At 42.6% G+C, this 27,763-nt stretch overlaps 1 protein-coding gene across 1 annotated transcript in view; it reads left to right on the top strand.

Moving 5' to 3' along the window:
* Positions 1 to 402: 402 nt before the first annotated feature.
* The window catches only part of pawr (PRKC, apoptosis, WT1, regulator), a 116,992-nt gene continuing 89,631 nt past the window's right edge, over positions 403 to 27,763 (top strand). The window contains exons 1-2 of the mRNA XM_049566901.1: positions 403 to 557; positions 825 to 1,501. Coding sequence (XP_049422858.1) covers positions 926 to 1,501 — 576 coding nt within the window. The 5' untranslated portion in view covers positions 403 to 557; positions 825 to 925. The remainder of the gene's footprint in view (positions 558 to 824; positions 1,502 to 27,763) is intronic.

Here is a 27,763-nt window from a genome sequence, read left to right as displayed (position 1 = left end):
AACTGCATAAAGCACTTTCTAACTTTGTTTTGAAAAGTGCTTCATAAATAAAGTTTATTATTATTTATTATAAACACAGCCATTCCTTCTACAAGACTTAAAAACAGTAGAAAAAAGTCACATCAAAACCAAAACTTGCATATTTTACTTTACTTATATGATCAGGCTATGCAGCAGAAAACCATGAAATTACAATAAAGATAACACACAAGTTCAAAAGTATGATAAAGTATGATAATATATAAATCATTATCTTTATGGAAATATCACAAAAGTGGCATAAAATACCGTAAACACCTTTAAAAAGCGCCATAAATAGCCTTATGGGCATATTAAAGGAATATTACAGTGACTTTATCTTCGTGCTGAGCTCCGCAGTCACTTCGGCTCCTGTCGGACGTGTTCGGCTGTTGTCGGACTCACCCGGTGTGCCAGAGGGCAGAGCGAGCGCAGCGGCTCTCAGCGCTCGAGACCAGCGCCATTCATCTGAGAGGACCGCGGGCACACCTGGTCGGACCGAGCAGAGCGAGTTTACCGACTGAAACGGCTCCACACAGGTGAGGTTATACCTTGCTTTACACTTTTAGTCAACTTTTGCACACTTTGCGGGGGTTTCACTCGAGGAATTATCACCAGAGGCGCGCGAGGAGGTGCAACTTTTGCGCATTTAAGCTAGCAGCAAACTTTAAGAACCTGTTATTATTGACGCTAGGTGCGTTAATTGTCACGTCGTGGGAAAATAAAGTTATATAGGGGGTTAAGAAGAGGTGGAAAGGACAGAAAGTTGTTTGTGCTGACTTTATTTTTTCTCTACCTGTCAACAGCACCCGGGTTAATCACTTGAGGAATGCGGTGCTATTAGGACGGGAGCCGAAACTTCACAGCAACTTTGCGTTAATTCTCACCAAGTTAGCAAAAAGGGATCATGGCGACAGGAGGATTTAAATCAAACGCCACGACAGACTTTTTGGAGGAGTGGAAGGCAAAACGGGAGAAAATGAGAGCCAAAATGTTGGGGGACATAGCCGCAGCCACGGGTGCTCCCTTGGGTGCCAGCAACCCAAACAGCAACAACACCAACCGCCACGCCGCCCCGGCAGCCACCGAGCTCACCAATAACGGCAGCCCAGACCGGAGCCCCTCCGCAGGGAACTACCTCCCCCCCTCCTACACGGTGGCTCGGTCCTCCTCCGGCACGGCTTTAAAGAGACCCGAGGAGGAAGCGCACCACCTCGCCTATCCTGCTTCGCCCACAGCCGCCACCCCGCCGGGGAGCAACCTGAAGAAGGCCCCGCCTCAGACGGAGAAGGCTCCGTGCGCTTCCCCGGACTCCAGCCCCATGGCGTGCAATGACAGTGACAAGGGGAGCCCATCGCCCAGTGCGGCCAAGGAGAAGAAGAGCAGTGGTCCCAGTGCCAGGAAGGGGAAAGGGCAGATTGAGAAGAGGAAGCTGAGGGAAAAGAGGAGATCAACAGGTGTTGTCAGCATACCATCCAATGAGGTGAGTCAGGCCTGCTTGTGTTTAATGTGAGAAGTGAATCCCCACCTTCTCTCCACAGATACAGACCAGCTTCACCTCAGCAGCATAGGGGATTATTTATGTTTGTGCTGTACTGGGTTTTGAGGCATGATGCTGGGATGCGGGCGGCTGTCAAAACTATTACAAAGACCAGGTGACAAGTACTTTCTGTCTTTGCTGCAGGAAAAGTCAGAGCACCTCAGAAGCTACATTAAGAGTAGTTGAGCATGACTGATACTGAGTTTTACAGGGCCAATATCAATATTAATAATCTGCCATTTGTTTTTAACACAACGACATTTTTGATAAAATCCCTTACATTAAGTTAAGGAAAAAGGACCAGTGATGGTACTTTTTACATTTCCCTAAAATCTGTGACTGTCAGTTGTTTTTCAGTTAATTCGTAAGTTATTTAGCCTCAATATTGTGTCTGTAAAGTGACAAATGTCCGTCACAAATTTCCAGAGCCTATTTTTATGTCTTCTAGTTGCTTATATTGTCTCACCACATGTCCAAATCTACATATTTTCACTTTATGACAACATAAAACTGAAAAAAAAATCCTTGTATTTCGGAAGCTCAAACTAGCAAATCTATGTTTTTTTTTTATCTGATAAATGAGTCAAATGAATAATTAAATGATCAAAATAGATAATTAACTTTCTGGTGATGGTCTAATAAACTAATGGACTTATTTTTTAAGCTCTTAGGAGAATAAAAGTGTCAAAAATGTAGCACTGAAAGCAAATATAGCAGTAAATTACTAATGTTTAACTTTACTGGAAACAAAATAAAATGAGCTAAAACATTTAAACAAGTACTGTATAGTGTGAACAACTTGTCTAAACAACCTTAAATTGATTCTAGATTATTTAAAAGCCTCATGTATCTTTATGAAGTAATTTATCCTTCATTTACCAGTCTTGCCTTGTCTTGCAATTTCTTATTACTGATCAGGTGACATGTACGCACTTTAGCGTGTGTGATAAGCTAACGCCAGCTGATAAAATTGGCCTACTTGATGTATTGGTCATGCTAATAATAGATAATTATAGTCATGGCTTTGACACCACAATGCGTGCAGTCATATAAAGTTAAGGAAAGTAAATAAAGTAGCAGGAAGAGAAACAGTGGAGCAGCTTTGTTTTAATATCAAGTTGTGTGCACACATGGGGAGTTACAGGGGTCAAGTCAGGGGTTATCTGAAATGTGAGGTCACAAATCATTTGTGAAAGGTTGTGATTGTTACATTATAGTGTGATATTTGATATGGGTGTGTATATTATGGTTAGTTTTTTGGCTGTTATTCTTTCTAACATCTTGGGACCAGGTTGGAAAAATGTTCTCACTTTAACACATTATCCCTCGGAGCCTGTGTTATAGATCCATAAATAATTCATATCAAAGAAAAGCACTTGTTTCCCAAAAGTCTCCAGATTCCTCTCATACATGTGTCTGGTTCAATCGACCCTCTGTAGCGAGGGGAACGTGAGCAGCTCTCAGATGTCGGGGAGTGGGAGACGAAACAGAGGGAGGGAGGGGCTGTCGGCTGTGTATTGGAAGGCGGTGCTGTGGCGTTCATTGTTATTGAATTTAAATCATGTCGCACTCTTGCTTAATTCCTGTGGTTCAGACACATGCAGGAACTCTGATATGAAGCCGTGGCTGCCAACACGCTCTCCTCGCCAGTGCTGTGATTAAATACACTTTCAAACAAAGCACTCATATTGCACAAAAATCGTTGGAGTAATGTTTTTTCATTAAGGCGATGGTGGCGTTTCTCCATAACCACCCCGCTTCCCGTATCCCCTTCTCTTATGGTTGATAGCCACCCGGACCTCTGTGCCCTCGGGGCAGCACAACTTGGAGTTTGACCAGTTTTTCAGTTGGCGCTCCACATCCTGTTATTAGGTGCTCAGCAGTGCCGAGCAAAGCCGTTTGAGAGCTGGTCACAAGCCAGGCTGTAATGTTGGGCTTCAGCACTCTGGGCTGTGCCAGATATGTTAGGTCGAGCCCATAGGCAGCTGATTATGTATTAAAGTGGGCGAACAGACTATTATTGGGGGGAGGTGGGAGGTAATCTGATGAAGAGGCGAGCTGATTTGTGTGAGTGAGGCAGAGAGAAAGAACTCTGATTCCAGCGTGAGTGCTGTGGTCTTACAGTACACTATAAAGACATGTCCCAGAGTCAGCTGCTTATCTGTGAGACACTTTGGAGTTTCTGGAGTGTCCGGATTACGTCTATAAGACCTTAATCTGGTTAGGAGGAAACCCATTATGTGAGTTGGAGTGCTCTGATAGATGTGTAGAAAGGTTTCTGATCTCTGACTGCCATTTGAGCAGGTCCCTTATCAGTTTGGGTTATGTAATGGTCAGTAGAATAAAATATGTGATTGTAGCACTGAAAAGAAAGTGAAAGTCGTGAAAGTGATTGATGAATCATTGGGTTTTTGTTGAGACAGAGCAAGCCACACACACACACAAAAACACATTGCCTGCATTTGCTTATTCAGAGCGCTGTGGCACGTACATATCATTGGGTTATTCAGAGCACTACGCTGTCTGAGCACACTACAGTGAAAGCAGTGTGGTGAAAGCTAGGGATATTGGATTCTTATATGTGATCTTATTTGGCTGTTAACAGATACTGATATATCCACTTTTTCCCCACCTAATAATGGAGACATAAAATACAATGCTTTTCAATATATGTGATATTCATTTATTATGCAGAATAAGAAAACGCATGATGGCCAAGACTAGTAGTTCATTTTAAAGCCAATGTCGGTCAATACCAATGACGTGCTGATACTATCAAGCATCCCTAGCGAAAGGGAACTAAACCTGTCATTAATTCATATAGAAATAGAGCACTCATCTAAGTGTTTATCATTTTTCCAGCCTATTTTGAATGGAACCAGCCACGTTCCCATGGAAACTGTGCACCCTGCAGTCCAGCACCAGCTCTAACCTGTGTAAGGGCAGCAACAGAAAGTTTGCTGTCACTCACCTCTGCAGCAGCTTTTCCTGTACTCCATATGTCTGATCAGCTCTGATTGATCTGACCCCGCAACTCAGACTCAACAAACTGCTGCTGAGGAAAAAAACCAAAACAAAATTCAGAGTTCCACCTGCGCTGCGTTCACAGACCGACAAGGTCACACAATACAAAGTGACACTGAAAAAATAAAATAATTGATTCCCAGAGGGGGAATTCTGGTGTTTAAGTGTCACAGACAGAAATAAGTACAGCTAAATAAAGAAATAAAACAATTAATATGTAGGATAAATAAAAATAAGAGGTATATACAACAGCTGGTATAAGACTAGAAGTAAAAATATGACCCACACATTAACAATTAAAGACAAAGTTACTAGCAGATAAATCAGTAATAAGAAAAACTGTTGGTTGCAGCCCTAAAATATTAACATTTAAAAATCTTTAATTTGTGGCTTTTTTTGCTTGATAAATGTCTTGATTTTTCAGTTATCAAAAATACTTAAAATTTTTCTGTCAGTCGACTACTCAACGAATCGTTTCTAATTCATACGTTTCTTAAATACATTTTATAAAATATACTATTATAATATTGATGATAACTTATATTTAAAACTGAAATATTGATTATTATGTTAATAAGATACATATGATATGATGTAAATAATCCAACTCCTCTTAAATAACTTATGTTTCTTAGTTATATTCATTTGTCTCCCTCCCCAACGCCATCTTGTTATCTTTTTTTACCATCGATGAAGTGTAACTGCTATTATTGTACGATTTTGTACAGTTATGGTTACAGACTCTGTCTCCAACTCCCTACTCTTGTATTTTTAGTTTAATTATTTGTCAAATAAAGAAACAAAATGCATAGTAAACAAAGTTGAAGATGAATTTGGCTGTTATTATTTTCAAAGTTTTTGCGATAATATTGTTATCATGAACTTTTTGGCCACCATAATCAGTAGTGAATGAAAATCTGACATCATACCAGCCCTAAATTAATGTAGTGTTTATTCTTCCTCCTTCTTCTGACACGCTTTATTTTCACTGATGACACACAACTGCTTTATTGTTTGACATCGCCTCCAGCTTCACCGTTTAACACTAATGTTTAACTTACTTTAGCCTCTGACACTAAATAACAGATCATGCTTTCTAACCTCTCTTTAATAATGGAAGCTTTGTCTCTCAGACCTTCACGAACTGAGATTTTTGCAAGCTTTGGAAATCACAGAGAAACACAAAAATACTGAAGCAGGCAGCATGGCAGATATTTATTCCCTTTGTCATATGTTTCCCGTTCTGCTCCTGTTGCATATAAAGAGGACCAAACTATGCAAATGAAGACTCCCCTCACACAAGCTCCCTTTGTCACGAGAATATGAGTGGACAGGTGTGAAAAGAGATGCCTGGGATTATCTCCCCGCTCGTTCTGTGCAGCATAATGGCTGTTGAGCGGGATTTCAGAGCATCAGGGGAACCCAATCTTCTGCCTGGTGAGGCCATAATGGCCCGATAAAAGCTCCCTGCTCTACTGGAGAAAAGACAGTTCGGCACAGCATCAATCAGTACCACCACCCGCGCTCTGGGAAGGTGTCTCCTTTCTCTCACCCTGCTCGCCGCCTTGGACTGGGGGCCATTGTTGTTGACGCTGACCTTTGACCTGCTCACGACATGCTTATGCAACAGAGGAATGTGGAAATGAGCGAGTGTGTGTGTGATGAGCAGTTAAGCATCTCTGAGTTTTCTCATCCGAAAATGTTTTGGGAGTCGTGATGCAAGCGTGTTTCCCGTAGGACACGCCACATGTGGTGTGACGGCTCATTGTGAAGCATTTTATGACCTTAGTGAGTTATGTGGCCGTGGTCAGACACTCCGACCGGGGAGTGTGAACGTTTTGTTTCATGTGGACGGCTGGATCTGCCCCACAGAGGCTGCTGCTGCTGCTGCTGGGGAGTGTGGAGCCCGCCGGCCCCTCGCAGCTATTTGTCTGCAGCGTCACCGAAGAGGTCAACAGGTTTAACATGCAATACTGTGCCGAGCGCTCGAGCAGTTAACACTCTGCTGATAGAAGGATGTGGCAGACAAGAGGGGTCCTTGTCTAACTTGATCCATTGGTTAATATGTTTTATACAAACATGTGTGAACCTCTTAAACACCACTGTCCTGCTGGTCAAATCCGCTGTCCATGATTTGAAGTTTTAGTGGAGATCTTAAAGTTTCCAAAAAACCCAAATATAATAAGCTACATTTTGGGGAAAAGTTTTGAAGTTTATGTGCAAGACGTGAATAGAATATTAATATTTCTGTTTGATGATGATGTGCAGCCTTTAAGAACAAGCAGATTTAGAACATTTACTGTCAGAAAGTGTGAAAAATGACGACTTTAACAACCTTAAAGCTACTTAAGGGAGCTGTAAAAAGAAAAAGGAGTTGTTTTTTGCCAATTTTATGCTTCAGTTTTACTCAGTGACATTTAAAGCACACATTTTGTTTTTCAAAGTCATTCAATTGTTTAAAAAGTATTCTGATATTTTTGACTCTAACTCTTTTTTGTCAGCCCGTCTCCCTCAGCATGAGTGGACACAGCACATGGCAGTAGTGAACACACACGTTGGGAACTGCAGGACTGCAAATTTGAATCCCAATTTGGAAATGTCTGTCCTGTGGTGGACAGAAAACATGTAAATTAGCAGGCTTGTCTAGGCGCAGTTGGGCAAGAAAATCAAGAGACCTTGGTTTAGGCAAAAAGGAGACTGGAGATTTAAGTATCTTAGTATCCACACACTTGTTTTAAGTATAGCTGCACTGTTTTAAATTATAATTCCTTATTTCAAGAACGACGGACTAGCATTTGCTAAATTTGAGCAAATTCTGCTTCATATTGAGAAAATAATACTTCAGACTTTTCTTTGTATCAAGATTAATGGACCTGTTTTTAGTTGGGCCGCATTTGTTTTGAGATATCTGTGGGTTCTTTCAGACTAGATATTTTTACATGTTTAATAAAAGTTTGGCAAGTGAATTTTTCCCTGTTCTGTTGGCAGATCGTTTTGTTTGATTTAAGTAATATTTCCACTATTTTATTACTTGTTTTTCTTGTTTTTGAGAGCTGACTTTTGCAGTGTTGTGTGTAACCGTTGTCAGGCGGTTGGAGATCAGACCCTTGGCGCAATCCTATTGTCTTCCTCTGGAACTGTACGACATGTTTCAGACAGTGTGCTGCATTTGTTATTTGTCTTCTCTGTGTTTACTGGCAGCTTGCAAACCAAGGTTAAAGGTACATGTCCCTCCACTCACTGTGTCAGGTGTGTAGATGCCGCCCTTGTCAAGTCAGTACTTTTGAACATTTTTGTGGCATCTTGAACTGAACTGCCAAATCTGTGAAATACACCAAGCTTGACTTTATCACACCACAGACTGTATGGGTTGTAGCTGCTGCAGATGTAGGCGAATCACATGTTCCATTAAATCAAAGAACACTTGCGATGATTGGCTGTGGGCAAAACCATACAAGTAGCTATTTTGTTCAACATCTGGGTACAAAAATGATTGAATCCAGGTGTTGTTTGACTGGAGAATTTTTGACACTACTTGGTTCTGGGTTATTTCGATCGATACCTTTAAGGGTATTTTGCACCGATGCTCGGTTGTGTCATTATACCAACTCTTTCTTCTGCTTTCCTAAAAACTGCCTGGACTGACATTAATCAGCTAATGCCCCCTGCCTTGTTTGTGCCCGAATTTATTTCTGCTCCATTTTATTCTGTGCTGATGTTCAGTGAAGGGTGAAGTTGCACTGTATGTTTGTGGAAAGGCCACGCTGAGAGCAGAGTTTGGACAACATTAGATCCTGTTTAACCCCAGTGCAGTCGCAGTCTAATGCATGGTTTGACTCTGGTTTAATGAAATGAGTGCTAATGTGTGTTTTTGTGTCATGGGTGGCCTTTACTTCTGCTGCTGCTGCTGCTGCTGCTGCTTTTAGCATTCGCAGTAATGTCTGAGTATACAGTAGTATACTCAGACACTCTTTTACCAAATGTGTTAAAGTAGAGGCCTATTTTTTTGTTTTAATAGCTTTCTGAAGGTGTTTAAAAGTTGTGTATTGGTGCATTTCTTTCATTTTTTTGTTCCACACAACAAAGTGACAGCAAAAATTAAAGTCACATACTCCTTAAAAAAGATCTAAAATGAGTTGTGACACTTTCTCACATCCCAAATGATGAATGTTGTAACTACACTCCTTAAATCCTCGCACTTGTTTATTTATCAAATATAAATAGGCTGTCAGTTCACAGCTGTGCAAAAGAATGCAAGAATGTTAATTTGCATGTGGTGGAGCATGTTTCACTCGCTGTTAAACCCTTCTCCAAACAAGGTCACATCATCACAGTAAATACCAGAGGGATTTTATCATGGACTTAGGTAAGCAAGGAGCTATTTAGGCAGGGTGTTGTGTTTCCTTCTTTTCTCTTGAACAACAGGAATGCTAAACTCTTTAATTAAAACACGTGTTTCTCTGAGTGAATTTTCACCAAAACCAGACGCACCCGTTCCCAAGCAGAACATTTTGTGTGGTTGACTTACTGGCATGAACTTTGGATTGTTTATGAGCGCCACTGTCACTGGAAAAGTTTCAAAGGAGTGACTAATGGAAATAAAAGTCCCCAGTCGAGCTGTTCTGAGAATTTTAAGGGAATTCCAAAGTAGGACGACAGAAGGGAGAGAAAGGGGGAAGAGCTGTCTGCTTCTGCGATGAAGTCGTTACCAGCTCGGCCCCTTTCCTTACAGGTACCTTGGGGTCTCTCAGCACCTCGTAAAACACGCAGCACCTTTGTAATGGGCCGTGGCACGTGGTTTTGTTCAGTTACGTAAACTTGAAGCCCCCATAAACGTGACCCCTGGCTAGGTGAGCGTCCATTATGTTGTCAGATGGCATTAGATCACTGGATTAGAGCTAAAGAGGGTGTGAGAGGGAGTCTAGCCACAAGTGGAACAACTCACTACGATACACCATCAGATACAAATTTGGTGGTAATACAGTGGTTACTATCACTTTGGTTGCTTTATGGTTGATTGTGGTGAATCTTGTAAATCAGTACGTGGGACTGCTTTATGCTAATATTGGATTAATTTGGATGATTTTTGCATCGATATAATGAATTATCTTGAGTTGTAAGGTATTTTTTTCTTCCCAAAAAATACATCCTGTGTGTTTATTTCTTTTCCAAACAGTTTCTTAACTTCCAAAAATGAATGGATTAAGTCGACATCGCAAATACTGTAATAGAGGATTTTATACTTACATGTGCAAGGCTTAAAATACCATGTGTATATACACGTAAAATTTGAGCTGTGCACGTAATTCAACTTTACATTCACCGGTGCTTGTAACTTTGTACATTAGAATATGTTATGCAGGGCTCAGATTCTTGCAGCTGACACTTTTCACATGCTCCCACACCACATTTCCATTTTCTGACACTCTGAAAAGCACATTTCTAACCATATAATAACATTGCAATACGACAAAAAGACAGGGACAGGGCAGGAACAGACAAGATAGAGTATGAGAATGTGCAAAACTCGATCCAGACAGCTGCTGCTCGAATTTTGATGCCTGTATATTTGTGCTGTTACGGTGCCAGTACATGGAGCAACTTAAAAGGACAATGAAAGACTACAGAGTCGACATCTGTCATCATATATTAAGTAAGCTTTTTTGAACATGTCATGTCACCAAAGAAGTCCTAACATGATTTAAATTTGGGATACAGACAGTGGTCATAAGTAAAACAAAACAGACAGTACAATACATAACACTCAGAATCCAGAATCACACTGTCAGGGGAAAATCATGGACAATTATTGGTCACTGCTGGTTAAGAAAAGTGATAGCAGACGGAACAAAGGATGATCTGTAACGCTCAGTGCTATATTTAGGGAGGCAAAACCTCCGCCTTGATGGAAGCAACAACTCTCCAGCTCAACATGGAGGGGATGTTGAGAGTCTGATCGATCAGTGTGAGACATTTCACAAGATAGCCAACTCATTTGTGGTTAGGTGAAAACATGGCATACAGTTTTAGATATTGTCATGATTTGAACATCGTGGGCTCATAAACCCTTTCAAAACATAGTGTCTAAATGTACAGTATTGTCATAAGAAGGGAATCACCAGTACGTCTGCGTCTTCTCTTTATTGTTTCGTTATGTCAGTTAAAGGTAGGGTCTGGAGGATTTTCCTGTTGCTGTTTGTAAACACACGTTCAAATTTGGCCCCTCCTATCAGGCTCAACTGCGCGCTGCCCCTACCCCTCCCGGCAGTTGGGTGTTAACGTTACACAAAATGATTCAAAGCTCAATCCTCACATTACATCAAGCCATGTATTAGCTAAACGTAAAGTTATTTGCATTGGTTGATAGTCAGAATTAGCCTCCACAACAAACTACGTAGGAATTACAGTTGTTGTAATGGAAAAGTTGATAAATTAGCAAACTAGCACAAGCTAACCGGCCTGTATTTGGGATTTACCTGTCCAACAGAAAGCAGGCTAACTCCGCGTCGCTGTACATCCCGAGCCTCTCCTTCAATGTTCGAAAGCGGGTGAAAGCCACCCCGATATTCACACGAGTTTTGGCCCGTGCTTTATCGGCTCGGCGTTTTGCCTCACTCACATTTAATTTCCTTTTCTTCGTGGGTACGTCTGTATCCGCCATTTCTCCCGGGTGTATGGAGCCCGGAGGTACGGAGGAAGGCTTCACAGAAGAGGACCAGGCAAGGCTCGCGCTGCTGCACGCTCGGACACGCTCAGGCACGGCACCTGCGCTCTCTCATTGGCTGGGGAAATCTCCGCCCAGAAGCAGTCCGAGCTCACAAAAACATCAAAATACAGTTAAAGGGCAGGAGCTCTGCAAACAGAGTCACCACCACACATGAGTAGAAGCCCATAGGTGATAATTAAGTAGGATTTCATTTATGTCAATATTTTGTTTTGTTTGAAAATCCTCCAGATCCTACCTTTAACTAAAAGATGCTTCACAGACACAGTTGCTAGCACTGACAAAGTGTCAGCACTTCCTTTGTCCATTTTACCATCTTGCAAAAGAAATAGATCTCAGTACTACATCATTATTAAAGATGAAGTATTTCATTTTTTTTTAAAAAGCCTAAGACTGTAACTTAAAGCTTTGTCTAACTAAAACAGACCGAGCTGCAGTTTGTCTGTTGACAGTAGCGGTAGCAGTAGCATAATCTGGAGCTACATCAACTCTGACAAAATTGATTTCAGTACCAGAATGTTGCTGAAAACCTAGAGCAGACAAAGGCTGACACTGCTGTGCAGCAGCTTCCCTGATTGTCGTTTGCCTTGGTGCCACAGTAGTATTACAGGCAGGGCTTGACACTAACTTTTTTCCCAAGGAGCACATGTGCTCCTAAGTTGAAAAACTAAGGAGCGCACAAAGAACTTTAGGGGCACAATGTAAATTGATCAAATAATGTGTTTTCCGTAATAAACGTGATGCAAATAGACATTTACAAGTAAAATTATTTAATGAATTCGTATACAAAATGTACAGAAAGGTAAAATCATCAAGTTTTGAAAAAGTATTGCAATTTAATTTTGCCTTCAATGTTATTATCTTATATATATTATCTATGCAATATGATTATCTTATATAATGTTATTACTATCTTAAAACATTCTCCAGGTCCTCTGAAACTCTGCAGGACTTAAGCCTCTTTCACACAGAGCTTTTGCGGTGCCCACCGTGGGGTAGGGCGCAGAGGACAGGATTTGGGGGAGTACAGGCTCGTTCAGGAGCTACAGCTCCATGGTGACCGCTTCCGGGTCTACTTCAGGCTCTTCTCTGCTATTGGACGTGCGGCGCCGAGGTGTCGTCACAGTGCGTTGCGTTGAAGTTAAAACATTTTTAATGTGAGCGCAGGCTGGCGGCACTCGCCGCTCAGCTCGGCGGCAGAGCGGTGTGCTCTTGCGCCGCGGTAGCACATACACAATGAAATGGGTTCGTCGGCGGAGGTCTGCGCTTTGCGCACTCTGTGTGAAAAGGGCTTTATTTGCACCCTGCCCAGCAGCGGTACCGTGGCGAACGGTCCCTAAAGGCCTCTACACATGATCAGCTGTAAAACCGCTTTGCGCTGGCTGTCCCATTGTTTGTCTATGGAGAGGGCAGCAACGCCTGACAAAGCGGCACCGCTACCTTTGGCGTCACGCATGATATTCATTGTGCCGACAGTGGCTTGGAAAACCGCCCATAACCGTGTCACACGGGGAAGAGGAAAGAGGGAAGGTGGCTGGAGTTCCTCCAACATTTGCGATTAGATTATCATATTTTTTTATTGACAAAAATATAGGCTGCTTCGGCTGATTTTTTTTATGCGCCCCTAAAAATTTTTTACAGTTTGCACACACCTATTTTTAGTCACAAATGCGAGTGAAATGCTCGCACTGTCGAGCCCTGACATGTATCCAAAGTCCTTCCTGTTGGATGCTTACTGTTTGAGTTTTGCTGTTATTTGCACACAAAGTTTAAAGTCCATTTTATCCGGGTCGCTGCTCTTCAGTTATGGCTGCTCAGGAACTTTGCAGAACAGACTGTAGATGATTACTGAAGAACAACGTAGCCCCTGCACGGCATGCCCAAGAATGCACAGTCATGCAAAACCTGCGCTGCCTCCGAGCATTGGCGTCGCATGCACACATGAAGACCAAGCCTGCCTGTTTTGCCTGCAGGGCCGCCTCACTCTCTCCGCCCTCCTTCTTTAATACAGCTCAGCAGTTATGAGCGCTCACATCTCAAGCGCTTTATCCCATATATTACCTTCAGTTGACATAGCTTCAGCATGGGCGACCACTGAGACTCAGCTGTGGGCGGTTTCCTAACCAGGAAGCATCAGGACGCTGCATGAGACATTACTCACCTCACTGCCGCTGCTCGAGTGACACGATTGCTGTCTTTGTGGCTAATATTTAACTGCATATGTGTGTCCAGGATGAACAAGTTTGGCATGAGTTTGTGTGTTGGTGTCAACTTGAGAATCTAAAATAAGCCTCTAAATGGAGCAGAAATTATTGATCCTCTGGAATTTGCATCAGTCCAGTGTTTAAAGGCCATGTTGAATTTACTGGTTAAATACAGTGTGCTTCATAAACCATGTGAATATTTAACCAGATCCACTTTGACTGTTTCCTCTGCAGGCACAAAACAGTGTCACAGTGAATAGCCCTGTCCTCATCTGACCCTGGATTCAGGCCATTGTTTTGCCATGAAAGCTCAAGACCGACCATCTTCACTCAGCAACTTTACACGTTTTGTTTAAGTTTGTTTACACATTTTTTTCCTGAGCTTCTGTCTGGTATTTCTCCCTCCTCATTACCAGCATTCACAGCAAGAACATTAACACAATCTGGTGTGTGTTGTGGCAACTGACATGCAGCTTATAGAAATGTACTGTTTGGGATTTTAATCCTAATAGTTTATGGAGGCATGCAGAGATAAGCGATAATCGGTTTCATGCTTCCGCTTTTTTTGGAGATAAGTCCCCCGTCCTGTCGTCATGTGGTTGTTGGGGAACTTTTCCCTCTGCTTAGCTGCCGGGCATCTTGCTAGTTTGACAGCACGCAGACACACACAAACACACACTGCAGGGGGTGTTAAGCAACACAGTGGTGGATTAGAGGAGTGGGTGAGTGTATGCTGTGATTTTTGTGTGTCTGTAACGTGTAACCTATTTGTCGGACATTCCTGTGTGTTTGCTGACGACTGTGGGGAATTTGTGAGTCAGCCCTAATCAGGCCACTCTGCATGATAAGGCATTTGGGAGCCTGTCTGTTTGTATTCATTAAAGTAGAATTACTTAGAGACCCCAGTTTCCATTTTCCCACTCTGTTCTATTTTAAATTCTGGTGCACATTTGGTATGCCTGTTTTTCAGTCTTCTGGGTGCTGTCGTCTGTGCTCTGCAGTGAGGGACAAAATTAGATGTCTTTCATTTAAACCAAGACTTTGCAACTTCTGAAATTAATAAAATAAGTTAAGTAAAGTAAGTTCATCTTCCCCTTACAAACGACGAGAGTATGAGAAAGTTACCTCAGTGTGTGGCTCATATCTAGTTCTGCTACTGTAATGTATATATGATTATAACAAGGTTTTTAAAGCACAATAATCTTGGGAAATAAAAGCAAATTCAGCTTACCTTTATACTGTAATTTCCCCCTCTGGCCACAGTGGGTCTCGTTTTAATTCATAATGTAAAAAGTAGAGTAAAAAGTAGCAAGTATTAGTCTTAGCAGCAAAATGTACACAACAGACTTTTATTTTAGGGCTGCCCCCTAATAGTCGACCAAATATTAGTCGACCAGAAAGGCCACTAGTCATAGGTCGCTTAGTCGCAAAAAAACTGTGAAACTCTATCAGGAGCTGCGTCTTGTCAAAATAAATCCAAACCTATATGACTGGACCATGTGGGAATTCAATTTGAAAGGACAGACACAGGAAGTGTCCACGCTCAGCAGTCAGACAGGAGTCAGGTTAATTTCCAGGGCTGGTACCTGCAGTTATTCCACAGGCTAGTTAACAACATGTCGGGCAGGAAATCCAAAGTGTGGGATCATTTTGAGAAGGTGAAGGACGAACCCAAGGTGATATGTAAACTCATCTTCATTGGTCGACTACAAACATGACGTATCATCTGAAACATGGAAGTAGCTACATGCCCATTAGCCCACAGCGTCATTAACATGCGGCTTGGCAGGCAGTTTTATGTTCTCTTATGCCAGAATAAAAAGCCTTGAAATTCATCTCCTGGTATTTTTAGTCAAAATCTGACACATTATATTTCAATAATCACTTTATATGTAAAATAATTTAAACATCAGTTATAGTCAGTTACACAAACCACTTCTGTCTGAGGTTTCATATCTGACGCAGCCTCGGTCCTCTGCTCACTCTGCCGTTTTATTGCATGGGGGACAATAAGCCTCAGTGATATTTGTATGAGTGAATGCACACCAACAGACTGATTCTGTCTGCAGTCTAACAGGTTTCACGCACTGCCTCTGTGTGTTATGTCACCATGGATCTCACTCAAACTGCTTCCTCCCGAGAAGCATCAGTGTATCAGATGAGCTGGTTTCACACGTGCAACCGAACCTGCTTTTGAGGACGGACGAGCAAACATCACTTTCCTCCTGTGGGTTAAAGACGGAAAGTCAAAGACTCAGACGGAGGAATGTTGGCTGAACAGGATGATGTCTTTGAGTCTCGCCAGTGTTTTGTTTGTCGATTTTACTTCTCATTTCTCTCCATGGAGAGGATAAACTTAATTTTCTCAAACTGAGCTGCAAGAAAAATATTTCAATACTGAACTTTATTGGTGCTCTTGGCTCCTGTGTTGCCCTCGAATGAAAACAAATAAGATTTAATAAAGCAAGAAGTATGACGATTTATGTGGTAATTTAGGCTGAATTGGAAACATTTTTAACACCAGCAGACTGATTTAATTTCCTACTTTCGACAGACCGAATATTAGATAGAAGTGCGGTAGTTTACCCCCCAGAACGTCGCACTTCAAAAGGACACAGTATTGAAAACACAGCTCAGTGAAACAGCTCAGGAATGCAAGTTGAACCCTTGAAATGGAATAAATATGTGGCGCTAAACTGCCAAATGCACGAAGCCTTGATCTTTAAGCCTTTCCTCCCAACAAAGGAGCCTGAAACCTGCTTCAGCTGACAGAAGGGCCTACCTATTATCAAGCTCATGCCTTGAAGCCTGAGTGTCTTTGTGCTTGTGCGTGCACTCCTGTGTGTGTGTGTTGTGTTTACCAAGGCAGTGTGCCACTTGACACACAGTACTGGAGGGAGCGATCTTATACTGTACCTGCCACAAAATGCCTTGTTTTCTCATTCCAGCTCCCCGTGGCTGGCAAATTACTTTTGGCACTTTGTTTGGAGGTTCTGTTGGATAATACGAGTGTGTAGTACGTGCACATTCGTTTCCTTCTGTGAAATCATTTCTACAATTTTCAGTACAGCTTAATTTACCCTCCCTAGAAGGGCAAATATCCATGGCAGCTCGCAGTACTCAACAACACAATAAACTAGGACACTTAAAAGGTGTGTTTGTTGTTTTAGTGCAGGGGGTTTTCAGGCCAAGGACCCCTTAGCTGAAATGGAGACCCCCTACTACGTAGAGTATACTGTATAAAATTGAGCTGCACATGGGCCTACAATAACCTTTTGTTTATAATGCACACAATACTAAGCTATTAAAATAGCTATTATTGGCAGATTCTTACATTTATACATAATGTTTTAATGTTACATGTTTAAGCCTTTTAGGAATAGTGTGTAAGATTTTGGGGGGTCTAGTGGCATCTACCGGTGGAGATCGCAGGGTAGACCTCCTTTAGTGTTCATCGTTCAGGAGGTTTTTATCGGGGGCCAAATTATCCACAGAGGTTTCTTTATCTTTAAAACAAATGGACCAGGTGATTTTAACAGGTAAAATCCTTCCTACAAATCAGTGTTTCTCTTACGCTGTTTGGCATGTCGGAGGCGGCCTGCTAGCCCAGCACCTGCTAATGTGTGCTCACCTTTTCTCACTGATAACTTACAATCCAGACATTCGGGAAGTTTTTACAGGGAGCTGAATTTTCCGCAACGTGCTCTTTGTCTCCAACAGAAACAGATGCAGTGATTTAAACCGTTAAAACATTGAGTAAAGCAGTTTCATGTTAAAAAATTACCTGTTTTTGACGCTGGTTGTCAGGAAGAGGCTGCTAACTACAGTGGCTGACTTAGATGTAGATATAAACAGCTCATTTTGAGGTAACGAAAACACAATGATTCTAATTTTCAGGCTATACACTAAAGAAAACATACCAACAATATTATGTTCTGCCTATATATCTCCTAAATACTGTAGTGAGATGTCTGACCCTGGTGATTGGGGTTTGAGTCTTCTCTCGTTTGCGCATTTCCGTAGCTGCGTGGCTGGGTGAGTTAGCCTCACCCTCTGCACTTTTGTTGGTGGTTTCTGAGGCTGACGGTGTGTCAGAGTTTCTTGCTTCAGAAGTTACGAAATGATCCATTGTGACACACAAGGTACAGCTGCACATTCTGCACAGTGATTTAGCGCAAGCTAGCTCATGATCAAATGAGAATGAAATTAAATTTAAAAATAATTTGGCAGTAACTCGGAGCATGTTCTAGGGGTTGTGAACCACTTGTTGAACACCCGGGTTCTGTTAAGTCATGAATATTTACACTTCAAGATTTTCCCGTAGTGTTCTTAGCAGAATAAAGATCCCGACCATTAGAAAACATCAATACCACCCCTGCTAAACATTTTGTTGGAAAAAAATCTGCTTTTATGGAATACACATTTTCAAAGCATTAAAAACAGTAAAATAAAAGCTATAAAAGCTCTGAGCACTGGACGTAAAATTTACATTTACTTTTACATTGTGTACTTAAACACTGACACAAGGCAGCAGGTTCTGGAAACACCATCTGCGTTTCCACAAGTGTTTTCATCTGCATTTTACAGCATTACATCATTTATATGGACAAAACCTGACAGCCATTAAATGTACTGGGAAGTCTGAGGATAATATATTCTGTCAGAGAGGAATGTGGTGAGAAACACCTGATGCAGAACCTGTTGTACTAGTTCCTGTTGGTTCTTATCATGATGTTCACGTACACATCTCCTCTGCTGCATGAATAGAAGAGCCACAGTAGATGACCAGCCTCCACAGGAAGGATGGAAAGGTTTGCTGTGTGACCAAGGCAGCAATAGTTGTCAGAGTTATATGCTAGTTTATGATTATCATTATCAGAAAAATGGCTGATGAGGATTGAGGAACAGTGTCCCATGGGATCCATCCATTTTTAACCACTTATCGGAAGTCAGGTCGCGGGGCAGCAGGTTGAGCAAAGTATTCCAGATGTCCCTCTTCCCAGCAACGCTTTCCAGCTCCTCCTGGGGAACCCCAAGGTGTTCCAAGGCCAGATGAAGTATGTAATCCCTTCAGCATGTTCTGGGTCTGCTCCGGGGCCTCCTACCAGTGGGATGTGCCCAGAATACCTCTGAAGGTAGGCGCCTAGGAGGATCCTGATCAGATGCCTGAACCACCTCCACTGGCCCCTTTCAATGCGAAGGAGTAGCGGCTCTACTCCGAGCTCCCTCAGGATGTCGATGCTCCTCACCCTATCTCTAAGGCTGAGCCCAGACACCCTTTGGGGGAAACTCATTTCGGCCGCTTGTATCCACAATCTCATTCTTTCGGGCACTACCCAGAGCTCACGAACATAGGTGAGGGTTGGGACGTAAATGGACCAGTAAATCGAAAGCTTTGCCTTCTGGCTCAGCGCCCACATCACTGAAGATGCCGCACCAAACCGCTGATCCATCTCATACTCCATTCTACTCTTGCTGGTCAACAAAACCCTGGGACACTTGAACTCCTTCGCTTGGGGCAGCGACTCACTCTCAACTGTAGGAACTATATTTAGCTAAAAATCTCACAACACAACCCTTTGCTATCTGCTCTTGAGAGTTCGGAATCTCGTCACACACAAAATAATGGTGTCTGGCATCTAATAAACTACTCATTAATCGAGCACAGTACTGAGTGTTTATGATGGAGGGAATGGTGACTAAGTGAATGTGAAGGGTGTGATTTCAGTCACAGCTTATCAGTAACTTATAGCCTCATTTACATCATGACGCTATGAGACCTCGTGTCACTTTTAGATAGGAATATGTAGAGTAAACATGGTGCTCTAGCAACATGGAGACAAATACAACAGTAGAAAGTGTGAAGCTGTCACTATTGACATTGTGACACACCCTCTTAGTGGACACAGATACAGTACAGTGCAAAGAGTGGACCAGGATGATGATGTGTCCGTCATGGCTTTGCCTCTGTACACCAGCACACTGGATCTCAACAGAGACGTTCACACCCATGTTGGGTCAACAGTGAAGGACTCAGAGACCATTTATACATTTTCTTAAACACTACCTCCAGTGAAAATAGAGTTTTTAACCTTAATGTGTTCATATGTTTTTTTTCATACACTACAAGACACAACTGCATGGAAAAAAAAAACAGTCAGCACCATGGCTGAGCATTTTCGCCTTTGAACTTTAGTGTACCAATGACAGTCTCAAGAACGCAGATTCAGACTTCCAGGGTTTGTTTCTTGACTAGTTGATCAATTGACCTCTATCCAACTGATCGTATGTTTCACACAACGTGTCCCTTGCACCATATATTGAGAACTCTCAAGTAGGCATGTGCCGATATGAGATTTTGACGGTATGATAACCCTGGGCAAAAATACCACGGTAACCGGTATTACCGAGGTAATAATATATAACAGGTGTCGTCCTATTTTTGTGCTCTACACTTTAAAACGGTAGGCTAATATTCGTTTGACCATTCATGAGCGACAGCACTACCAGGCATCTCCTGTCAGTGCAACGCATCATCACCCTAGTTGTTTTAATGTGTAAGCTAATAGACCCATTAAAAGTTTAATAGCGCCGTTTCTTAACTTCACAATGGTGACTCCGCCCAGCAGCTTGTTGAGCTCCTCGTCGTTGCGGACAGCCAGCTGCAGGTGACGGGGGATGATCCTGGTCTTCTTCTTGTCGCGGGCAGCGTTTCTCAGCGGTCAAATACTCCAGCACAGCCGCCAGGTATACGGGGGCACCAGCACTGACACGCTCCGCATAGTTTCCTTTGCGCACCAGCCTGTGAATACGGCCGACTGGGAACTGGAGCCCAGCACAGGAGGAGTGGGTCTTTGCCTTGGCTCTGGGGCTTCTCCTGATAGCCTAAATGGTCCCACACCACCGACTTCGTCCTTTTCGCTGGTGGGAAAAGTTCAGCTTTGCCTCCTCCAGCCATGTTTGCAGTTTGCACGTGAGTGGATTTACACTGATTTCTGACGTACTGACTGACTGAGGCTGCCCCCCCCCAATATTTGTGCTGACTGCAGCGGCTGCACGTGCATGATTTCAGAGTGTGTGCCAGTTAAAATGTACGACTGGCACAGAGTTATTTCTGAGTTTTGAGTTCCTGAGGTTCCCATTTATGAAACGTAGCGTAGGTTACACCGTCGGCCTTTACCGTCAGAATGGAAAATGAGCAGTTAGTGACATCTAGACATTCTTTTACCGTGGTAAACCGTGACATAGGTAACCGTCACATGCCTACTCTCAAGTACAGGAAGCTGGCATCAAATGTTTGACAAGATTTATAAATCTTATCCAAAGTCCTAAATTCAACAATATATGCAAAACTTTAAAACAAAACTCAAACCTGCACTCAAGGAATGAAGATTTGGGCTGTTGCGATAACCACAGTATTGCAATACCGCGCTATTGACAAGCCAACCACAGGGTATGGCTCGCAACTGCCAGCAGGTTTGTTCTTATTTCTTCATGGGAACGCCGTGTATTTACACTTAAAAGGTGCGACCACTCGTCATTGTCACTTTTTACTCAGCTGTCCAATCATAGCGAAGGAGGGGCAGGACAAGTACCACAAAGACCAACTGTCACATTGCTGAACAACATAAGCATAGAAGAAATTAATACCGAACCCATACAGAGTTATCAAAGCAACTAGAAGCAACCAAAAGGCTTCAGCTGCCTCCCATGTTGTGCCTCATCGCTCTTCTGTGTTGTGCATTTAACAATAAACAAGTATTCAATTTGTTTGTAATTTGAAAAGCAACAATATACCAAATAATAGCCTAACGATAAAGCTTATTTACAAGTCATTTGCAGGAACAACAAAACATGGCTGTAATATTCTTCTGCTGAGTCACTCTTAATCACCTTCGGGGGAATTCCTTCACTGTGCCGGCCTCATGAAAACGGCTGCATCATTAGGGAAGATACAAAGTGTTTGGTGATGTCTGTGGGTTGGACAGTAAGCTCCATTGACGTGTACATCATATTTATGTTCCTGTTAGCTTGTCTAACTACTTTCTGCCTCATAAAATTAAGGTACAGTGTATAAAAAGGGCTGCAGCTGCTACACTTTTTATCTGACATGGGTGTAAACACCTTTAAATTAAAGCTGAATGTCAGCATCTCAACCTCAAAGTCATTGTTCAATTTCCAAACTCAGTATGCTGCAGTTCTGTGACACGTGTGGCTACCCGGGAGCTAAGACCAATATAATGCACCACAAACTGAGGATCCTGTTGTGCCTGTGTTGCATCAGATACCTCACTGTTATCTGCCGAATTTTGGCTGTCAGTGACTCTTCGTCCTTTTCATGTTTTCACCTCTTTCGAGTTTGCTAAATCCTGTACTCTCTGCTGACACTGCGAGCGTGTGCCACAGTGTCAGACCTGTCCAACAACAAACAACAAGATCCGCATCACTCCTTTGGCCTTTCTGCCTCCCCGAGATGATGATGCCATAATGGATCATCAGAGGTTCACCGTGCTTTTCAGCAAGTCTTGTCTGACTCACATTAACCTTTGTTGTGTTTTCCTTTGCGGCACATGTTGTTGTTGTAATGGCTCTCCTGATCTGTGGGTGTCAACCTCACCTTGACAATCAGGTCATCAGTAGTTATTCCTCCAGAATGTCCTTCATGTTGTTGGCAACACATTTTCAAACAAACTGTAGGCATGCACACAGGGCTGCAGACAGACAGATAGACTGATGATAAATAATGCATCTTGCTTGTCTGATTTTTCAAAGTGAACCATGTTCAGTATTGCAGCTAAAGATATCTGTTGCCACTGTTACGCAGCTCTGTGTTATACAGCGTGCTCTCTGACCTCCCACTGATGGCTTCTGACTGCAGTAAAGTAATTTAGGATGCCTGTCAGGATCAGAAAGGAAGGTCAAGGCACAGAGGAGGAACTAGACACTTTGATTTGTGTTTACTCTGATCTCTGACCTTCACACATTGGCCCACTCAGTAACGTTTTTTGCTCTTACCATGTTGATTATTAGTTGTGATGATTTAAAGATTCAAATGTTGGGAAATCTACAAGTAATCCAGCCTTTACCTTTTAAATTGAACCTGTTATGCTCATTTTCAGGTTCAGATATCTACTAGAGCATGTTTAGACGCTTTCAAGGAACAGTGTGTAAGATTTAGGGATATTTAGTGCCATCTAGTGGTGAGAATGCAGACTGCAACCAGCTGAAACTTCTCCCGGTTAGGATTCCTTCAGTGTGTATTGTTCAGGAAGTGTTTACCGGGAGCCAAATTATCCGCAGAGGTCTCTTCCTCTCCAGAACAAGCAGATCAGGTCATTTAAACAGGTAAAAACACAGAATAAAGCAGTTTCATTTGACAAATCAGTGTTTCTCAGACACTTCTGAAACTAGCCCAGCACTTGCTAATCGGTGCTAATTTCAGATCCAGATGTTCAGGAAGTTTTTACCATGAGTTGAATTATCCACAGAAGTCTCCTCCTCTCCAAAACAACTGGCCAGGTGATTAAAACCGGTAAAAACACTAAGTAAAGTAGTTTCACATTAAAAATTCAGTGTTGTTTTGATGCTGCTTGTAGCGGAGGGACTGTTAAGTACAGTGGCAGACACAAAAATGCGAATGGTTCTATCTAGAGCCAGTGTTTGGTTTGTCCGTTCTGGGCTACTGTAGAAACATGGCAGTGCAACATCAGACATCAGACCTCAGACCCGCTCCCTACATAGATATATAAACAGCTTATTGTAAGGTAACGAAGACACGATGGTGCTTATTTTCAGGTGATTATACACTATTATATTATATACTGTTTCTGCCAATATATCCCCCTAAATCCTACACACTGGACTTTTAATGTAAAAAAAAAAAAAAAAAGCTTTATTTTCCTCATACTGTCTGTGCTGGATCGCCTATAATCACCCTCTGTCTACAGCACTCTGTTTTAGCACCTCTCTCTTTAGCCCGCCCCTCCTAAAAAAGCCCTGTCCGCTGTGGTCAGTCAGCATTTCCGGGTCTTTTGTATCTCAGGGTCTCTGCACTGCATCCGGGGAATGATTGTAGCAGAGAATAGTGGCACTCACTACCATGAAAAATAACCAACAACAACCTCTAATCACAACCAGACATGTTCCAGCAGGAATCTGATCTGAAATCAGGGAGAAATTTACAACATATTCAACGTCTTCAACCAAGTGTACATGTTTACCTGATGCTAGCATATAGCTATATAGCAGTGTATGTAATGTAAATACTTGCAGCAGATGAGCATATAAAGAAATCCTGCACAATCTGATGTCATCTGTGTGGAGAAAAACGTTGAAAATAACCCCAACAGTCTGAAGTTAAGGTTTTTGCTCACAGTGGTTATTTCTACATACGTTTATCTCATTATTTAAAAACTTTGGACTCATTTAATAAGAGGTGGAGCATTTCAACCGCTTTACAAAGTATCAGCAAATCTGCTTCGGCTTTCCGTTACGTTCTCAATTATTGAGAGGAGGTGACACAAGCATATGAAGCTCCTCAGATCTGCAGTGTATCAGAGGAGAACCACCTCTTTACAAGACTTTTGGTGAAGTGCAGACAGAGCATGTCATTTCCTCCATGTTTGTTTCCTCTGGGGTCTGTTGACTCACCCCTTTTAGTTTTGCATCCTCCACGTCTGCTGAGCAACGGGATATCCCAGCCTCCAGGGCAACATTCTTGGATTTTAAGCCGCTTTTATTTATTCCCTGAACACTTCTGTCTGTGTATTTCTAATGCCTCTCCTCGCGTGATAGCAAACTGCTGCATGATTGATGTTGTGGCTAAATGGTTTGTACCTGTTGCTGTCCAGCTGCCCACAAAACTGTGTCCAAACCCATAAGTGAAAGTTGAATAGACACGTGTAGAGGCGTATCAGTCATGCCTTCAAGTCAAGAAAGAGAAGCCAAGCGGTAATATTTATCATAGCGGTGTCTTGTAGCCCGCTCTCCTCTGTGGGTATTAACCTTTGCCTGTGGCACTGACGGCCTCCTAAAAGATTCATAGCCACTGAAACTTCTCAGTTCAGCGTGACAGATTGGATTTTTGTCATGAGCCGCACTGGTTGGTTGTACGCTTTTCTCACTTCACCAGCAGCTCCTTGTTTGTATTTTCGTCTGGTGCCTTTCTTTCTGTATGTCATCGTTCGTCTGGTATTTGGCCCGTAGATGCATGGTGTTTATTTTCCATTTTCCTTCTGTTCTCTTACTCTCAGATTCCAATAAATATCCAGCCGTCCTCAGCTATCTCCTCAAACAGCTCATTGGTAAATCAGTCCTCAAGCCTGCATGCATCCATAGTCATTTGTTTGCATTCAGAGATTCCAGGCTTCAAGCTGATAAGTAAACATGAGGTATAGCTGTGTGTGTGGCCCGTGTGCCCTCTCCTCTCTGCTTCTCCTTAGCTCTATTTTTCCACCTTCATCCCCCCTTTTTCACCGTTGGTCCAGTAGCCAAATGTGAAGCTGTCCAGGCCAGGATGAATAGCCCGGTGTCACCAGCTCTATCTGTCCACAGGGCTGGATTTATCTTCCTCGTGTCAGCCTTAAAGGTCACACAATCAAGTGCAAACAGTCGCCAGGCCACCATCATCTAGAGGACAGAGGGAGAGTGTTGCATGTACCCCTGGGAGCTCTACTGAGACGCCACTGAATGTAAACAGGGGGCTTCTGGAGTGCAACTTCATGGTTGTCACGATGTGCGAAAAAATACATGACAGTTCTGTAATACCTGACATTTAAGTCGCACCAGGAATGATGTTTACATCCAAATACACCTGCCTTATCACAAAGTGGAGCCACAGTAGAGAGCAACATCTAGTTGAGGCACTGTAGATTGAGTCTGTGCAGGCTCTTCAGTGATTTCTGTACCTCAAAACGTTTGATTTAAAAAAAACTGCACTACAAATTGCTACCATTGTGTGGAAAAAAAAAAAAAGGAAACAACCTATTCGTTGCCACAAAATTGAGCACAGTTCTCTGTAACCTCTTTTTTTTTCCTGGATTGAGGCTGCAAGTTAACATTATTGCTACTCCTGTGATGGCATGGCACGCTGCCAACAAGCTCCATAAACCAAACAGTTAGTTTGAGGTATTGGCAAAGAAATGGATCCGTTTTGGTAAGTTAAAAATAGGTCAATCAGTGTGGCTTGGTTGGAGCGGTATTGCCTGGGGCTAAAGGGTGAGTAGAGGAAGAAAAGTTCAAGAGAAAGCCCTGACCTCTGAAGTTACAAGGAAATTTGTTTGTGGAGATTGAGAGTTGGTTTCTGGGCTCACAGATGTGGTTCTGAATCAGAGTATTTTCACGTTGAAAACTGCAGTCATCAGTTAAATTGGCATTCTTAAAATTGACCATTTGAAGCATTGAACTTAAGTAATACTGTCTCCTAAACAGCAGTAAACAAATACTTCACTGGCCCTACAAACATTTGCGTGCATTTGTTGCTTCGAGCCCCATTGAAGCATCATTAGCCTTTTTAACACGGCTGTTCAAGGCAGGAACGTTACGCCAAACTCTGCCTCCCCGTTCTTTCTAAAAGGCACAATTAAGCCAGCAGCAGAGGTAATAACAGAGCCAATTACACCTTTGTAGAAGGGACAGCCAGCCTGAGGGGACAGGTGTGATGTTTTCACAACATGTTACGTGTGCAACCCACTGCCAGAAGATTTAAAAAGCAACTAGAAGCAGTTAGCAGCTAACTCAAAGAAGATGAACAGCAAAATGTCCACAAAGTGGGGAGACAATGAGGTTTGGCAGCTCCTCACCATCAACTGCCATATAACAGGGACAGTAAATGATTGGTACTGCCATGTTATGCCATTGCTATTGTTCAGAAAGTGCTGCTCGATGAGTGTTATGTTCGTACTAGAGGCCGGTACTGGTTGCATTAAGGCTGATTTACAGTTGTGCTTAGGCTCTGTTTATCCCAGCTGACATTGGACAAGAGGCAGGGTACACCCTGGACAGGTCACCAGACTATCACAGGGCTGACACATAGAGACAGACAACCATTCACACTCACATTCACACCTACGGGCAATTTAGAGTCACCACTTAACCTGCATGTCTTTGGACTGTGGGAGGAAGCTGGAGTACCTGGAGGAAAGCCACGCTGACACAGGGAGAACATGCAAACTCCGCACAGAAGGGCTCCCCCGCCCTGGGCTCGTTGGTCTAACATGGATTATGTTTTCCCCCAATATATGACATGCTAACATTATTAGCATAAGCCTATGACATTTTACATTGCATAAATTAGCCTAGTGGCTAGTGGACTTAACTCATTGTGAGGGGGGTTTATTTTCTTTACAATTTATTGTTTCTTATCTGGGAAATAAACGTAAATAAAAGCTTTGTTTCCGCTGATGGAAATGGTTTTCAGTTTCAGAAACAACCTAAGGTCTGCGTGGCTGCAATGTGTAGTCACATATTTGGGGAGGTGCACATTAAGCTACAGCGTAGGGTACACCACTACCCTGAGCCTCCAACATAGGTATGCCATTGATTCAACACAGAAGCATAAATCCTGCTTTATAAACACCAGCATGCTACTTAAAATCAAACACTGAGGCAGCATTATGCAGCCGTTGTTTGGTTCTGTATAAAAGAAGCAAAGCTGGTGTAATGAAGGGTCTCTGTTGTGGCCCTATCGCTGCAGTTAATCATGAGAGTGCTGTGAGAAGTCAGAATGTTCAATTGTTGTTGCTCTTGTTAAAGAAAACACTTTAGCTGGTTGCTTTTTATGTGTAAACCTTGCTCAGTCCTTTTTGTGCCTCCACCAGAACAAAAGGTACCCACAATGACAGAAATAACCAACCTATAAATCCGATGAATCCATTTCCACAGCTTATAGGAGAGCGATCATGTGATCTACCCAGACTGACAGGTGAAATTGAATTTCTCATTTGCAGCGTTGGTTTCCTCACAGTTGCACAGTCTTGGCAGGAAACGCTATTTACATACTGCATGCTTTTCTACTGTAAACCAGTTTTTCATTTCTGAGCTCATGTGCTTGTGTCACATCTTGTGCTCGTCTGCTGTCATGGTCGGTAAGGTCCTGTAAAAGTAGAACCAGGCAGATTTAAAGTGCGTGTGCTGAACAGGCTGTAACCTTTCTCAGCGCATGCTGTTAGCTGCTGGTCGGGGGAGTTCAGACTGTGCTTAGCATGACTCATGGTCTGGTTTGGTGTCTGCCAGCGGACAAACACAATGGCCTCT

The sequence above is a fragment of the Epinephelus fuscoguttatus genome, linkage group LG22 (genome assembly GCF_011397635.1).
Source record: "Epinephelus fuscoguttatus linkage group LG22, E.fuscoguttatus.final_Chr_v1".
NCBI classification, from domain to species: Eukaryota; Metazoa; Chordata; class Actinopteri; order Perciformes; family Serranidae; genus Epinephelus; species Epinephelus fuscoguttatus.
The sequence above is the reverse complement of the archived record's forward strand: the minus strand, read 5'-3'. Positions and strand labels throughout refer to the sequence as shown.